Source organism: Artemia franciscana, chromosome 10 (assembly GCF_032884065.1).
Source record: "Artemia franciscana chromosome 10, ASM3288406v1, whole genome shotgun sequence".
Classification (NCBI taxonomy): domain Eukaryota; kingdom Metazoa; phylum Arthropoda; class Branchiopoda; order Anostraca; family Artemiidae; genus Artemia; species Artemia franciscana.
The window spans coordinates 11,339,039-11,357,534 of NC_088872.1; the positions used below are offsets into that span (position 1 = coordinate 11,339,039).

Consider the following 18,496-nt stretch of genomic DNA (forward strand, 5'->3'; position numbering starts at 1 on the left):
GGCAAGCGCAAGCGAATGGGGAACTACAAAAGCATTATATAAAGTAGCAAGGATGCGACGGTTAAGCTTGAACTTCAGCGCTACCAACAGGCCATATGGCTTCCTAGTTTTATTCGCAAAAGAATCATTAAGCAAGACCCGTGTCGATCGGAAATTTTTTCCAATTGGGCGCTAGATATTGTGAAAAAAACATAAAGGGACCAAGAAAAAGATATGTGGGGCGAAAAAAGCGTTGTAAAGTTTGCCCAGGTTATTTTGTAAAACTGGCCTTTAACTTAAGCAAGCAGCCCATATGATTTCCACAGGCTTTTCTGTCAACGTTGAGATAACAAGTTGTTTAGTAGTTCTAACATTTGACCCAAACGGGAGACCTAAATATTTCAGAAAAGACTGATGCGGGAATAGTTGCTGTACCAACATTGATAATAACGGGAGACTGAGACGAACCATAGAAGAGAAGCTCAGTTTCAGAGGAGGTGACTTGAAGTTCAATCTCATTGAGACCAGAGTGTTTTAACTGTATTTTGGAGAACTTGACGATCATCTGATAGTAGAAGAATGTCCCTACGTAACAGAGGTAGCTGACATCAATATAGTGCTCAATCAGGAACGGAGGAATATTTTAAGCGACGGTTTGAATGGCACTATTGAACAAAGCTGGACTAAGCAGAGCCTTGTTTCACGCCATTCTGAACGGTGACAAAGGATCATAGTTATGCCTAAGACATAGAGAAATACGAGAAAAAAGAGAGGAATTACGGAATTGAAAAGGAGAAAATTAGAGAAAACGATCCTTTGAGATATTTAAAAAGAAACAAGATCGATGCTCTTTGCAGTCTGAAGGTGACAAATACGTCAATACAACTTGAGTACTATTTTTTGTTTTTCAAAAAGGACGGGATCTTCGCATGAATAATCCTATGGTGTCTTTAATTTGTAATTAGCTTGTGTTAAGCCTTGTTGATTTCAAAATGTTTTTTAACAAGTGGCGAACCTTCAAAAAGGCCGAATCTCTAAATAACTCTAAATCATGCGGGATGAAGAGTTTTGGATTAGCACAATAGTTGAGAAAAATAATAATTGGGACAAGCTAGGTCATTTTATTTATTTATTTATGCATAAAATATAATGCAAATTGCTTGTTATGACTACAATTGCCAGTGTAAAGTTTCATTAGGTATGAGTAAACATATTCAATTCTTTAAAATGATTGCCACAAAATAACTTCGACAAAGGAAAAGCAAGATTGGGAAAAAAAAACAATAAATTAAAAAACAAAAAAATGTTTAATAAGAATTATTATTTCAGCAGGAAAATAGAGAAACGTTATTGGAAGATAAATTGCAGTAATAGTTATTAATTACTTATTTAGACTTAGTTCCTTGGTGCATAGGGCGAAAACGGTACCTCTCCACGACGACTTCTGTAGAGCTTATGGCTACAGTTCTTACAAAGATGTTCCCGCCAGTCTGGTATCCATCTCTAGGCATCGATCAAGCGTTGCTTTCTGCTGTTCATGCCTTCCAACCCCTTGGAAGATCCAGCACCAAATATTATAGGGAAACCTGACATGTCCATGCGGACAATGTATCCCCAACACCGCCATCTACTGTTCAGGATTTTCAATGGTTGGTTTATTCTTTCATGTATGGAGGGGCTCGTTATTCTATCAGTTTAGTGGATTCCTAGGATGTGTCGGATACAGTTATTCAAACATTGTATTCGTTTTTCAGACTGTTTTGTCACTACCAATGTATCGTATTCGAACACTGGCATGGAGAGAACATTGCTGTTCTGATATCAGAGTTTCAGCTTTAAAGAGTATTTTTCTTAGTTTTTTCTTAGTTTCCCGATTTGTCTTAGTTTGCTTACATAACCAAGGCTTGTAGTATTTTTGCGCACTATACTTCCGTCTAAGTGATGGTGAAGGGGTGATTTCAGGTAACGGAAAGATCGATCAAGTGGATAGCTTTTCTTATCTGGGTAATACTACGAGCATTATGAAAGGTGGTGGATGCAGTGAAGATGTGAAAAGTAGAATAGTCAAGACCCAGTGTGTTTTTACACAGTGTAAAAAAGTCTGGAAGAAAAGGCAGATGAGTCTGTGAACCAAGGTTAGAATATTGGAAGCTGCAGTGATGACAGTGGTCAAGTGTGGTCCTGAAATTTGAACGCTTCGGAATACGGAGGAAGATTTGTTGGATGTTTTCCAGACTAATTGTCTACCGATAGGTTTGGGCACCAGTTTGCCGTATTCCAAGCCACAAGCTATACGGAAAATATGGTCCTATTCTGCTTTCTAGGGCTATAATGAGAGAAAGTTTTAGATGGTTTGAACACATTTTGGAGATGAGGGATAGCAGGTAGCAAAGGATCATCCTTTTTGACCCTTCATGTAGGTAGAACGAAAAGCATGTCGTCCCGAATGGGGTCGTAAGGAAGGATTTAAGGAAATTAGAACTTCTTTGAAGGAGGTAAACAGGAAGCGAAAAGATTGCGATGAAGAGGAGCGTGTGTAGCTTTGTCGGTCTCAGACGGCTTTGTGCTGCAGTGAGCTGTTAATGGTAGTGGGGTTCCGTCATTTTTATGAGTCTACTAACTTACAGTAGTCCTAATTAAGTTCTTCAACCTCATCTAAGTCATCAGAGCCGAAATTCAGTGGTTGGCTGCGCGTTGTATTTAAATTGCTTTTCCATGACTTTCGTCTCTTGGGTACTGATTGACATTTCTTCTCGTCCGGCTGTGTTTGGGAGCTCTGTCATGTTGTTCTGTAAGTTCCACTCAGTCGAATTTTTTAAAGAAATCAGATCACCCCCCCCCCACTTTTTCAAACTAAAATCCTGTTTAAGTTACCCGAGTCCCTTGTTTTAAATGGACATGGCGTAACGACCCAGAGAAGTAAATTATTTATGCGACCGAACAGAACTCAGTGGGTTTCAGATGTCGTAATATTTCGTATACACGCACTATGTATTTTTGAACGGGAGTGATTAAATGACTTACATTTTAATCAAATCCTTTGATGCCCCCTATGCCTGAGAAGGACCCCTTGCTGTCTTGTTAGCTCTCTTGAAGAGGAAGGCCTTGTTGTAGGTCTTCTCATAGTAAAGAAATTAGCGAAATTACTGCACAAATAAGTATTCCGTAAAGGCAACATCGAGTGATAATTGTGTAATAGGTATAAAAAAAATGATTAAACCGCAGATAGATTGAAGATTATTTCCTTAGAAAGTAAATTATTGGGCTGTGAAGATGTTGTAAAAACAGGAAGGTTTCGTAGCTGTTAGAAAAGTAAGAAAGAATGTTGTACAACGTACACCCCCCTCCATTTTTCCAAATACCAAAATTTCTTTCCTTTTAATTTGAAAATTTTGTGGCGTGATACCTTGCTCTGGACGAGAAAAACGACACTTTGGCTGAACGTGAAAACGTACTAATCAAAAATTAATGGCTAATCAATAAAAGCTTACCAAAAAGTTGAAATTTATAAAAGTTGGCGAAAAGTAATCGATCAACATAGAAAAAAAAAAATCATCGGACAAGAACCGTCAGCCTTATTGGTCTTGATGCTTTAATAAACCATTAACTCATTTGATTAGTACTACGGTGGTATATTGCGGTAGGCAGTGACACATAAGTCTGGTTTTATATAACCGGATCTTTCGTAAAAAAAGATTAGTGGGAAAGTTTAGTTTATGACCTTTTTTGAAAGTTCCATCGAGGCACCATTTTATCATTTGCAACCAAGATACTGTTTCTCTATGCACTTTAAATGAAAATAAAAATGGTAGAAGATGCACATAAGACTAAATGCCTACAAAATTTGATATCGATTTAAAGCACAACTTGAGGAGAATTCTTTTCGAAGTTCGAGTCACTGCAGCGACTAAATAGGTCAAAACGAGGGACACTTGACACGAGACAAATTTCGAAACTTAAATAAAAGTTTTCTGTTAATTAACATTGACTTGATCCTAATACAAAGTGTTATGTTAGAAACATCTCTTTTAGTCATTAAAAAATCCACAGAAAATATTTGATCCACATTTCTTCCTATATTTGTTATCGCCTCAAGTTTTGGCAGGAATCTTTCATGCTGGCTGCGATGGTTTATCTTAGCTATGGAACATGTGATTTTACGACAAATCTGCAACTATAACTTGCCTCGAAAGGACACGATAATTATATCTCAAACATAAGGTTTCACATTATTGCATTTTTTTGGCATTTTTTCTGCGTGTTTTTCAATAAAAGAAGAAAGAAGAAACGAATCGTTCAGTTGGGGGATAAAATTGAATCGGAGCTATTGAATAATAACAACATTATCGTCTATTTCTTTCTGTGTTTTGGTTGTTTCTTTTTTCTATTTTCTTTTATTTTTATTTTTTCTTGTCTATTTTTTTGTCCTTTTTTTTACTTGAAATAAGAGCTTGTGATAGTCTGAAAAGAAATATTATCCTAAAATCTCATCTTATTGTATTTTCTGGGGGAGTGTGAAGAGTTAAAGGTTTTGAGAAAAGAAATTTAGAGTGGGTGAAGAGGATGAGCCTGGGTTGGAAAAATCACTGGGAAATGAGTCTGTCGCGGTTTATTCCTGTGGGTATAACCCATCGTGAGGGTGTTATGTGGTGACCTTGTTTGTTTGTATTACTGTTTTTGATTGGTTATCAATGCTTAATCGCGTTTATCAAAACTTTAAATTGAATCCTTTAGTTGTATTTATATGTTGTTAATTGTTTCTGTATGTTCTTTTGTTTCCATTGCCCTGCGGTTTTTATGTGTCAAATATACCACTATACCACTATGTATTACGTTCACTGCTGAAATGCCAAAAACTTGCCCTGGGAACAAAAAATATATATGGGAAATTTATATGAAGTAAAAGATATAACTTTGGTACGGCACTAATTTAGTGAAAATGTATTTGTCGAGGTTTTATTTAGTTACCTTAACCAAATCAATAAATTCGAACATTCATAGAAGTTTAGATTGATTGGGACAAATTACTAGGGCTTGATGTATTACTAAATATGCATATGCATACACTTCTAGTTTAGTTATGTTAATTTATTACTTATTGCCGGTAGATATGGTTCCATTTATGTATGACTATTGGATATTGTATTTCTTGTGAAATATTGCTCCGTTCATTTATGCAATTGTTTATTAAGTCTAGTATTGTAATAACTTACGTGGGCATTGTCTTGGAACCATTTCTAGATGTTAAGTCGGTTATAGTTGATTGTTTTTCATATCTCTCTCTGTGGGATACTCATTTCTTAGTTAATTACGTGACTAGCAGTACATATTCTCATTCTTTTTCTTTTTTTTTATTTGACTGTTCATTCTTGCGATTCTCCATGGACTCATAGAGTTATTGATATATTTTTTTTTGCAGTAGTACCGTTCTCGGTGGGACACTACATTTATGCTTAATTGCATGATTAGTAGTGCATATTCTTTTTCCTGTTCTGTCCTTGTTTTCGGCAGCTAAATTTTAAAAGTTACCCTGGGTTCAAAGAGTTTTGAACCCCGAATCCTATTAACTAAGGAATGCAAAATTGAATAAATAATTTCTAAGCAATACTTTGAACGTCAGGCCTCTACAGGCAAACCCTTGCTTAAACCTAATGCTTACTGGTAGGGCTGTATCCAAGATTTTTTTGGGTGGGAGTTACAAAAGGATTGTAACTCAAATGCAATTTTTGGCTACTTAAAAGGCAACTAGAAATTTTTATTTTTTACGAAGGTTTTTATTAGTAATAAATATACGTAACTTACGAATTAACTTACGTAACGAAATTCTATAATTGTATATTTTTATTACGTATATGAAGGGGTTCTCCTCCTCGTCGATACCCCGCTCTTTACATTAAAGCTTCAACTTGGTTCCAATTCTTCAAGAAAGACACCTGAATCACAAACGTCGTAGAATAAATAGTTGAAATTATTAAAAATACTTTAGGATGAAGAGTGAAGTATTGTAGAGGAGAAGAACCCCCTTATATACGTAATAATTTTTGTTCGTTTTAGGTTCTATTGCTGCTCCTTACTTCCACCATAAAAAAAATTATTTATTTTATCATTGTTCTTTTAAATAATGCTAGAAAATCCTGCGGCCCCTTCATGGCAATTTTCTTCCCTCGTGATAAATTCCTCCATGGAGCAATCCTCCCACGTAACCCCCTCCCCGACCCCCCTTTAACGTGAAAAGTTCCCCCTGAAATCGTCTGTACACATTCCAATAACCATTACTTTATGTAAACAATGGTCAAAGTTTGTAACTTGCAGTCCCTCCCCCGGGGACTGTGGGGGAGCCAGTCGTCCCCAAAGACATAATTATTTGGTTTTTTGACCATGCTGAACAAAATGGCTATCTCAAAGTTTTCATCCAGTAACTTTGGGAAAAAATGAGCGTGGGAGGGGGCCTAGGTGCCCTCCAATTTTTTGGTCACTTAAAAAGGGCACTAGAACTTTGAATTTCCGTTAGAATGAGCCCTCTCGTGACATTCTAAGACTACTGGGTCGATACGATCACTCCTGAAAAAAAAATACAACAAACAAATAAACACGCATCCGTGATCTGTCTTCTGGCAAAAAATACAAAATTCCACATTTTTGTAGATAGGAGCTTGAAGCTTCTACAGTAGGGTTCTCTGATACGCTGAATCTCATGGTGTGATTTTCGTTAGGATTCTTTGACTTTTAGGGAGTGTTTTCCCCTATTTTCCAAAATAAGGCAAATTTTCTCAGGCTCGCAACTTTTGATGGGTAAAACTAAACTTGATGAAACTTATATATTTATATATAAAAAATTTAGGATCAGTGTAAATTTTTAGATATATAATTTATATAATTATTTATATAAATTATATATAATTTATATGTAATTTATTTAAATATATATTTAGAATCGGCGTAAAAATTCGATTCTTTTGATGTAACTGTTGGTATCAAAATTCCATTTTTTTGAGTTTCGGTTACTATTGAGCCGGGTCGCTCCATACTACAGTTCGTTACCACGAACTGTTTGAAAACACCCCCACAAAAAAAACGATTCACAAAAATTTATGCTTATCTGTTTAAACTCGTCCGCCTTTATCCTGCCTATCCTTCACTCTCTAAAAAGTTTTCTGTGGTTCATTGCCAAGTATCCAAATTTCGGTACTTATATATCATCCCGACCACGCTCAAGAAGTAAAGTCAGGTTAATCATAATGATATATACCAAAATCCGACGAAAATATAATGCTTTAGTGACAAAATTGTGGAAACTACTACAGAGAATTATGGAAAGCAACCCCCTAGAACGCATTATATGAAGTACCTAACCTAACCAACCCTAGATATTAAATATTTAATCAAAATACATCTACATAGTAGTTTATCTCACTCGGGTTAATTGTAACCGAATGCAGACAAAGGAATTGATTTTACTCAGATCAAGGACTTCAGAGTGTTTGGGATAGTAGATAAGTACCCAAATTTCTACTTGACAATGTCTCTTCAAATTTCCGCCACTTATCCCATTCGCAAAAATTTATCCCCTATATGATTATTATTCTGACACTTCAGAAACAAAAATAGAGACCTGTTCCATGACCTAAACATCCCAAGTTCGTTTAAGTTTCTCCAGGTGTTCCTCCTTTATTATGTTCAAATCATTTACTTTCAGGTATCAGAAACCCGAGTGGAGTTTCCTGCTCCCAGCGAACTGACAGATTTAAGCGACGGGATTGGCATATGCTCACTTATAGCCTGCTACTGCCCTGACTCATTTGATTGGAGTCAAATTGCTGTCAACGACCCAATCAGTGTTGCCGATTCATTGCACAACCTCCAACTTGTACAATGGTTCTGTCAAACTGCACTACCGTATAATGTCTGCCATTTAACGTTGGAAGATTTGTTGTATATGCACGGGTAAGCAGTATACTGACTGATAAATTATTCTTAATAATACTCATCAAAATTGATTATTGAGGGATCAATATCTCTCCAGGCATATAAGAATTAATTGTTTTTGAGGGGGGGGGGGGGTTGAGAAAACCAGAAGGCCACCCTGTGTACTTGCTCTCTCCTCTACTAGTAAGTTTAATATTTCTCTAACTGCACAAAAAATACTAAAAATTTATCTGCTTTATGTAGCTTTGCTTTGCAGAAAGTAAATTAGAATAATTTGGATTTTTCGTCATTTTTTTTTAACAAACGGAAAATCTATTTCAGAAACAGAGAAGTTATATAAAAAAAAAGAATTGTTTTAATGACGACCATATGAATGAGGTTCGAATTGAAAGATAGGACTTTATATGTTTCTAAAACGTATATTGACGATGATATGTGTAATGGAGTTGTATTCCAAATTTGGAATTTGACTGAGTCCGCCCTATTAAATCTTTACCTACGAGATGGCTTCACTGAGAATGATGTATTCCAACATTGTTGGGAGGGAGGGACTAGGGTTACACCCAAATACCACTTGACTGATCCCCTTGAAAAAGGCTCTAAAATATTCGACAGGATATATACATTGTTACATTCTATATACCAGTGTCTGAAAAAATTTAAAAGGATTGGTCCCGGGTACCAACGAAAAAGAAAGCCTGGCATCTACGTTAATATTTTTAGTTCGTCTCCTTCAGAATAATCGAATTCGTTATGAAAAATTTGCCTGCAGTGGGGCTTGAACCACGATCTTCGGCTAATGAGTAGTGCCCTTCTACTTGGCTTCCTCTATCTCATCAAAGTGAAGCAGCTCAACGTCCCACCGATATAGACTCCTCACTACAAGTTCTTAATCTCAATGCATTACACATGTGACTGCTCTAATAATGTGTTTAATGAACTGTAAGCTAGTGAGTAAAAGCAGGACTGATGAAGAAGAACCTCTTCTTAGAACTTAGGACCTAAAGCACCGCTTGCGTATAAAAATAAAACTTTCTTTTTTTTTGCGGACAATTTATTTTATTGATTGCAGTTTCTTTTTTTAGTTAGTTACATCACCTTATTTAGGTACGGCACTAATGCGCCCACAGTTAATCAAAGCACTGAAGTTTCATTTGACAGCCAATTTCGCTGTGGTGGATAGCGCATGTATAATAGGACCTGTATATAGCTAGTAAAAAATTGAGAAAAAAAAAGATAATTTATTCACAGAATTGGCTTATTGGCAAAGCGAGCAGACTAACTTACTTGTCAGTGAATACTGCGAATGCTGGTAAAATTGTAAATTTTTCATCTAGGAGGATATTTAGACGCAAACCGACTTAACCCTTAATTTTTTTTTTCAGAGAGGGGTGGTCTGATGTTAAAAAGTTTTTTTTAAGGAATCGCTTCCATAGTTTTCCTGGAATGCCTTTCGACCTATTTTAACTCTTTTAAGCGAGTTACCTCTGGCCTAAAACAAGGATTGAAATGGAAGTGAAATTTTGCCATATTTTAATATTTCTATTATGTAATATACATGATAGTGAAATGAGGGTTGTACTTACCTTTGAGCTAATTCCGGGGATTCCCATCCAGCTGCGTCCGTGTGCCCATTAACATATGTTGTGAGTTGAAAATCGGCTATTCAATCACAAGACAATATTCATCCGCTTTAATTAATGAACTTCGTAGTATTTCTTGTATTTTAATTTGATTGTATTTTATTCGTTTAATTTTATGCATTGTAACTTTATGAAAAAAAATAGGTAGTGTAAGTACAGGCTCAAACCCTGATACTTTTTTTTGTTGCACTCAAGTTCAGCTTCTTCTGATGTGATTCCCTTTAGAAATTAGGTGGTGAGACTAACCCAGAGTAACACTTCACTTAAAATGATTGCTTTCTTTAAAAACGTGAGTAGAAATATTGAGGAATATTGAGAATTTGTGAGCAGGGATATTTCCAAAAGAGTTTTATTAACTGGTATCAGTTGCAATGAGGGACGTTCTTGTAGTCGAGTGTTTCTTTGAAGTAGAAGTCCATAAAGCCCCGAGCGCAGGCAAAAAGTTATTCGTCAAGGCTAGTGAAGCATCATTGCTGCCAGTGGTACCTCGAGTCTTGGTGAAAAAACTGCGTTCACACTGTATGAGATTGTACCGTCAGAAAATTTCTTAGAGTTGTCAGAGTTATTATAATGCGAGCTTGACATCACATGCATCAATTACCTTAATTGAAAAATAGTAGGCAACAATATCCACCACAAAGGTTTGTCGTGCTGGTGATTGGTTCCTATGTGGAGCGGTCTTTCAAAAGAAGAAACGTCAGTTTTAACCCCTTTAGAAAGTCTTCAGGAGTAAAAAGAGTCTTGTCCAAACTGGTGGCAAGAAACAAGTTTCATTTGTCAAGACAATATCTAGAGCCTTAGCAGAGCAAACCTAATGTTGTTTTACTCTATATTGGGGCTAAGGGAACAATTGAAAAGAATCCTGTCGAACTACATCATCTTGACTTGCTCTAAAGCTGAATTTTCTGATTTCTTGGAATGATTACAGTGTGGTTTTAGAAAAAGGAGAGGATGTGTTGACGAAATTTTCACTATAGATTAATAATCGGGAAGTGCATGAATCATTAGACCCCTTTAGTCCTCAGTTCTGTAGATTATGAATAATTGTTTTGATTCAGCCGATAAAAGAGCTTTAGCAAACTGTCGTCTCCTTGTACGGTATGTTAATTTTTCTTACTAGCCAGCTTTTTTAAACACGTTTTTGATTTATTGGTTACTATGTTCAGCTGAAAATTTTAGTAGAATGAATAATTTTCTTGGGGTTTTGAGAGTTCAGGGTGTAAGAATAGATTTGAGCATTAATGTTAAGAATACTAAGTTGCTTAGACTGGGAATAAATGAAGGTGAAGAGTTGATGCTGGGTAACGAGAAGATTAATCAAGTGGATGGCTTCTATTACCCCGATAGCATTGTTGGTAAAGATGGTGGATGCAGTGAAAATGTTAGAAGTAGAATAGCAGGCCAAGGACCAGGGTGTTTAGCTAAGACACGTTCTGTGGATGAAGTAAGACAGCTTGCCAAAAGTCGTCCTTTTGGACCATCCATCTAGGGCTAAACAAAGAACAGACTGTCCTGAATTTGGTGGGAACATGTTGTAAGAGAGGATTTAAAACCAATTAGGACTTCCTAGAAGGGTGTAAATAAGGAGGCTTTGAATATAGAATAGATTGGGGTGGAGGAGGAGTGTGTACAGCTGCGTTGGCTTCAGGTGGCTTGAGGCTGCATTGAGTTGTTAGTAGTAGTTTACCCGTCTGCTTGCTTAAATTACACTAAAATCGGTTTTTGACCCCGCAAATACAACTTTTCAAAAAGGATAAAGAGCCACCTGAGCATTTGATGGCACATAGGGTGTTGATTCGACTTTTAAGTTGCTGGGTCTTTTTTATATGGACAGGTAGAAAGTCTGTTGTCCAACCCAAAGGGTATGAGTAACTTAGAAGAGCGGGAACTGGCGTTATTTTGACAAAAAACATCAACGCCATCTAGCGTTTGGCAACAATTGGAATTTTGTAGCGTATTAATAAACTTTATTAATTTATTTTTTGTAGTTGATAAAATCGGTGTAGTAATAAGTGTCTGATCTCAGTTCCTGACAGAAAAGTGACTACAAAGCTTGACCAAATGCAGAATATCTCCTAATGCTAGATGGTGTTGGTGTTTTTTTGACAGTATTGCGCCAGTTTCTGCTCTGATAAGTTACCTATGCTCTCTAGTCCAACCTTACAGCGACTGGAATCGAACTCTGGGCTTGTAATGTTTTCTATGTACATGGGGTTTAAAAGTTTTCGTTAGTTTTCTTTTTCGGGACTTTTATGTGTGATATTTATGTATTTGTCATTTAATCATTTTCTGTTTTTTCTTTTGTTGTTAGGTTTTTTTCTTGAGACCTATTTGTGTAAAATTGCTTTTGTATATTCGGTTTTGTTGTCTTGTCTTTTCTTTATTTTCTTGTTTTGCTCCGTCTGTGTTCTGTGTAGTTTGACTCTTTCTAAATTCATTCATCACACAATTTTATTCTGCAGTTAGTTGGATAAAAAATTATGTAATCTAACCCCTTTTCCGTAACAAACCAAAAAGTTGGAAGTATTTTAATTTTTCATTACATATAAATGTCCTTAGCAATTGGAATTTCCCATTCTTCTATACTCAGTTTGTAACTGTTACAATTGCCAAGGCAAAACCTAACAATTTATTGTTTACTTCATTAGATATTTCCTTTGACTTTTGACAAATAGCTGTTATTGTTAGTAGATAACCCAAATACAAATTATAGTTATAAAGTTGCTGGAATTATTCAAGAAAATTGATGTTATTTTCTCAGAAGTACTCAAATTGTTCTTTTTTTCAGATCAGTGAAACAGAACGTGATCGCCTTCCTTGCCGAGTTGTTTTATTTATTTGAAGTTCGTCCTGCGAAATGCGTTAAAGTTCCGGGTTTGACTGTAGAAAAGACGCACGATGGTAAGCTCTCACGTACTTTTTTTTTATAAGGATAGCATTTTTCTGTCAGTTTATGTTTAAGCCAATCTTATAAAGAGTTAGGAACCGGCTTAATTGTGCCCTTCAAGAACCTGGTAGACCGTGGCAACTGTTTTTGAAGTATCTACCCAAATTTTGCTTCCACTGAGAACCCAGACATTAAATGATAAACATTATCTGTTAGCTGTTTGACCAGAAAGCCCCCATTTGACTGCCTCCTTGCGTCAGGCACACCCAAATAGTTTTGTGGGGTATTATAACTTGCAAAAGTCACGGATTTTCTTTGAGGAGGTGGGATGAGACCCCATGCGTTGGCACCTGACCTATAAAATTGCTTACCGATTTGAATGTTTCTTCTTTGTTTGGGGGTCAGTTACGCTCTTTGATCTAATCGGAATAACTCCACTGTACTTGGATTTCTCCTTCACTCTGATTGCGTTCTGGATTGGACAGAGGTAACTCCATTGTATAGTTGTTTTTTGTTTTTTTTTTCACCCGGATCTTACTTATAATTACATACAGTTTTAAATGCTTCAATTTAACGCCTTTATATCCGTTCAATAATCAAGAAGTAAGTGTTTTGTAAGGTTTATATCCCCTCAAGGAGAAGGGAATTTTAAACCTGGAGTGTTGCGTATCCTTGGTCAGTAGCTTTTTATCGGTATTTACTGGCTGCACTGATTTACTGGCTGCACTTCTTCACAGGGCTGTGGCCGGAGGAATGCTCTGTGTAGTGACAAGAGTCCTCCTTGCAAAATATATAATATTGAATAAAAGTTTATAAGTTTGCAGATGCTGAATAGAATCAAATTGTATGCATAATGGAAATCTTTGGTAAAGTCTAACTTTTCAGCAATAGCAACCAGGAGGATAAGTTGCATTTTGCAAAATTGTTGATCCGATTTGCTTGGTACAGCTTGGGCTTAATGGGGGAGCGACTTTCATGTTTTTGCTAGGGTTTCCGATTTTAACCAAAGAGAATTTCTTTTGTGGGCATTTATATATGTCGTTGTCAATCCATGTCGGTCGAAAACCTACTCTAACCGTTTTTAAGACTTTATCATCACATTTTGACCTTCAAATTTTACGCCAGTTTGATGTAGCTTCATTCTAAGACCCTTTGAATCATATTTCCCAACTGGAAAAGCGCTAGAAATAACAAAATAACATTGGATATTTTCTATACTAAAAATATGGTGTGTAACTATATAACCCCCCTCGAAACTATACTTCTTCTGACACAGTACATGCAGGTTTTAAACACTGTGTCAAATTCATCAACTTTTAGTTGCCAACTGAGTTGACAACTCAATTGTCGTGACAAGAAATTATACCTTTGGGCTTTTCCCTGACTCTTAGGTTGACATGACACCAATTCATATTTTGATATCTTGACAAGTCATCAATAGTTGGATGGCAAAAGAAGGACTCAATTTAGGAACATGGGAACTTGTTTCCAAACCTGCACATTCATTGAAACTTTAAATTGAAACGACATTAAAAGCTAGTAGGAATATACTGCACATGGATTTTGAATTTAAATTTTGATCCGTTATGTTTTCTTGGTATTTTTCTTTAGACTGTTTTAGTGCATTAACTCAGTTTTTGCCGGCATGTACAATTATTTGTCAAAAACAATGATTATCTGGAAAGGGGGATCAGACTGACTTACTTCCCACAAAGAGTTCAGTTATTCGGACAAAAATGTGTTACGTTTTAGCGTTCGTTTAAATTTTAAAATGGTGTTAGCGTCAACGCTCGTCAACGTAATCGTAGCACTTTGTTTTGAAGGTAGAAGTCTTCGCTTGCCGCGGGAACTAGATTGAAGTCGAATATTGCTCTTGTGTGAACCTTGGGCTAAGTATTTTTGTTTAACATCCTTGTATTTCAAAGTACCAAGAGCATCAGGATACATATTTCGCTTTCTATGCCCATCCTAGGTCTATTTATATCTTCAAACCAAGGTTTTCTATGATTTCTCTTTTAGTTGTTTGAAAATTATCAAGTTTTTAGGGCAGTAGGCTCATTTTTGTCATTGTTACCACGTTGAGTTGTGAAAATTAATGCGCAAATTCGACAACTGTCTTTCACCCGTAAAAATTCAAACACTATCAACCATTTGGCTCCCAAAGACAACTAAACCTTGAAGGGAAGGCTATGAGTTCTGTTTGGAGCCGTTATTCTTTTAGCTCACTTTTTGTTGACTTTTCATTCACGTTTTTTTTTATTTTGAATTTGGCGCCCGCTGGTGTCAAAAACTACATTACTGCATATGGAGGTCATTTTCATTAAAAATATGAACTCTCATTACCCTTTTTAAAAGTTATATATGGTTATTTAAGTTTTAAATTAATCACTTCAAACAATCGGTTTCTATTTTCACTGTTCTTGGTACTTCAAACTTCCGAGTTAATTACTGGACTGTTAAGTGGTACTTTGTAAATCGTAACCACCCATGAAGCAGTTCATATTCTAGAAATAGTTAGACAGTAATGCATCAGCGCATAGAATTAAAAACGTAATCTGTTGAGACAGATTAGTATTCAAGAGTTTTTTGTTACGGAAATACTGTATAGTGATGGAAGGCAATGGTATCCATTATAATGTTACTATTTACTCTCTTAAAGGTTTTTTCTTTAAAAAAACAAACAAACAAATATCAAGGTGATTTTTTCAAGAAAAGGGGACTTAAGCTTCTTTGAAATTGAAATAATTCCCTTTTTCCATGCTATTTCCCCCCTTTCATAGCATAAACAGGCAACAGCAGTTTGGTTGTACATGTGTTCATCAAGAGTAAATTACCTTCGTATTACATGTTTTCTGCTAAGATGACTTATCTTTCAATGTCTTAGCTTTCACCGATCAAGATCATAAGGATAGTTGGCTAATTTTAAGTAAAAATTAGCTACAATAAGCTAAAGCGAGAACGAATATCCAATGACTGAACTGTTTACGTTGAATTTTTTTTTGGCATATATTATTTTTTCAGAACAAGTTTTATATGCTTGCCAGTATTTAATATTTAGAACATTCGTGAAATAGCTTGTCAAGACTAATACAAAAGTTGCAATGTGATAGATATATATAGTTCACCCCTTTAAACTGTTAATTGGTTGGTGCATTCTGCTTTCGTGCGCCAAATTTTGTTCTGAAGATGTCTAGGGCTTATTTTTTTGAAAAATTTATTGTAGCTTTAATGTAGGTAAAAATTTATTTTAGGTTATATTCTTATTCCCTGACTCGTATCAATAATTATTAATAACAAGGAACATGTGTTTATGTTTTCTTCTCAGCTGGTCCACCTGGTGGTTTACCTGTGAATGCTAGCCATTGTGACTAACATTCTTTGAGGTGCCACAGTCGAGATAATGCTTACTTCGTAAACAATATAAGATTTTGCTCTGGTTCAGTTGCTTGCCCTTTCTAATCAGGGTGCTAATTGGGAGAGGGTGGAGTTTGAAAAAATCCCTTTTTTAGATTATATTTCTTCATCACTAGATAATATTGAAAGTCACAGAACTTTAATCGCCTACCGATTTCACCGCCATGCTGAGCTTGCACAAGATGCAGATCGTACTTATGGAATTTCTTTGTGTATATATGTATATATACATTTATGTACGTTTATTTCTGAAATGGGACACATCACAGCGCCAGTGGCGGACAGTGGCCAGCACTCGGCAGACTGAACTATTGATATTGCCTAATAGTGTATCAAAGCGTAGGAAAGGTATATAAATTCGTCATTGCGCACGCGCGAAGGAGGAGCAAAGAAGAAAGGCGCTACACATGATTCGTCCCCGAACTCTTTAATGGAGAACATAGGAACATGCATCACTGTATACATATATATATAAACCTAGGCTCTGCCTGGAAGGGTTTGATCCAGCAACAGACAGTGGTGTGAGTCAATAATTGTTCTCGCTCAGGATGATTGTGGTTGATCTCTTGAGCTACAGGGTTGTATCTCGCCCTATCTCTTCCTAACAATCAAAATCAATTAATTTTTTTTGCTGCTAGTTTCTCACCCATATCAAATATAATCTGAAACATAATAATAATAATAAATATTACAGATTTTGTATATATTGTATGACTTCTAAGACATCCTGGATAGCGTTAGCTCTTTATTTAAATCTAGTGGCTAATGTTAAATAAAAATTGAACCGAGTCGGGGATGCGAATTAAGCGGAGAACTAAAATGCTTCTTCTTTAGTATCTATCTTGTTTCTAAGAGAATAAATCTTTTTATTTTTAATTCGGATGTCTCTCTCTGTCCATATGTTTGCTTGAACCTTCTGAATCTAGTGACTTGTAGAGAAATACTGTTTTATGTCAGTGTTGCACTTCAATTGTATCTGATATTCGGATTATTTTTCATGTTCTGGTATTGTATTTGACATTGAAAAGTTTGTATAATTTAGAAAGGTGTTCGAAGACTACTGGAAAGTAAGTTAGATGCACAGTTAGCATATATATTTTAAAGAGAAAAGTATACTTTTTAAGGCAAAGATTAACCTTTTATCTGATATTCAGCCTTTTGTTTCTGGTTTTCTGTTTAATATTTAGTTTTCCATAAATATGCCGGACGGTAGCTGAGGGTTTCTGAAAAATATGTTAGATTTACAGTTAGTTTGTAGGTTTTTGACACGAAATTCTTTTTTTTTCACGTAGGGGTAGATTCTAAATTTACTGTATCGTTTTATATGCCTGCACACCGGGATCAATTAGGGATGATGGCCCAAAAATACGTTTTATTTCGCGTTTGAGGCCTTTCCTAAAGAATTTGCAATGGAATTTTGCTCTGCGCATCCATGTACTACAGTAAACATGCTTCCTCAATACTTAATTTTAGAGAGTAAGTAAGGTTTTCAACTGTGAAAAAACACCTTGTGCCTCGGCTATTTTGTTGTTTACATCTCCACTTCACTATATCCATCATCTTCACTAATGATGCTACCCAAGGGAGTGAAACTATCTACCTGATCGATTTATTTGGCACCTAGCATTGCCTCATCTTCTTTTATTCCTAGTCTAAGTGACTTAGTCTTCTTAAAGTTAATTTTTAAACCTATTCTCGCACCCTTAACACACACAACCTCTAGGGATTCATTCATCTTGCAACCATTTTTTTTTCAAAATTATCTGTGACTAAGAACTCTTTTTGCTGCACCCAGGATCTTTCAACCATCTTATATTTTATGAGGATCCTTCATTGTGTTGTAGAAACAATATTCCTTGCTCTCAACGTATTTCAGGCCTCTTTCCCTCTATTGCTTTCCATGTGCATTTATCGTGTTAAAGGTTGTACCAACTTCATTTTACTTTAGTGCTCTCAAACGTAGGAATCACATAAATATGAACCCTAGCTTTTAAACGAGCCGTTAAACGTCTCTTTAGGATCTTGCGGTAGCTTGCTAGCCTTGCCAGAAAAAAAAGAGACGTCACTGTTATCCATAGAAAAGTGTTGGGGGCTCGAACCCTCAAGTGCAGGGCTTTCTACTATGGTGATTCCAATTTTATAATTTTTATTTCGATATGAGATATTTCATTGAGATTGACTTTTTGAGATATTTCAAGCTCTTTTAAATCTTTAAAATTTTTAAGTGTGTGTAGTAAACTTTTACTATTAACACAAGCCTATATAATAGTTCATTCCTCAATCACCTTTAAACAAAATTTGTCTTACTAGACAATTTCTTTTCCAAAACGTGTTTTTTTAAACTTTTAGATACTATGGGCTGTGGTTCGCCCTTTACTATGTTGTAGCTATTGCTGCAATCATAATTAGACAAACTTGTTTTTATTTTGAAGTTAGCGAAAACTTATAGTGAGAAGAAAATAAGCTGTATAAGAAGTCAAACTTAAAATGAACGCGAATTACTGTAAGTGGAAAAAATCAAACCTAACAACAAGCATATATTATAATAAATATAAAAATTAAACTTGAAATTTCCCCGGCTTATAAAGTATTGAAACTAAAAAGAATATAAATTATCACAAATATAAGTTGGACTGCCCCTCCCTCA

General features: G+C 35.7%; 1 protein-coding gene across 6 annotated transcripts in view; it reads left to right on the forward strand.

Moving 5' to 3' along the window:
- Nucleotides 1–18,496, forward strand: part of LOC136031781 (uncharacterized) — a 163,571-nt gene that overhangs the window by 57,846 nt on the left and 87,229 nt on the right. For all 6 annotated transcript variants that reach the window (XM_065711554.1, XM_065711555.1, XM_065711558.1 and 3 more), the window contains exons 5-6: nt 7,676–7,923; nt 12,337–12,449. In XM_065711554.1, coding sequence (XP_065567626.1) covers nt 7,676–7,923; nt 12,337–12,449 — 361 coding nt within the window. The remainder of the gene's footprint in view (nt 1–7,675; nt 7,924–12,336; nt 12,450–18,496) is intronic.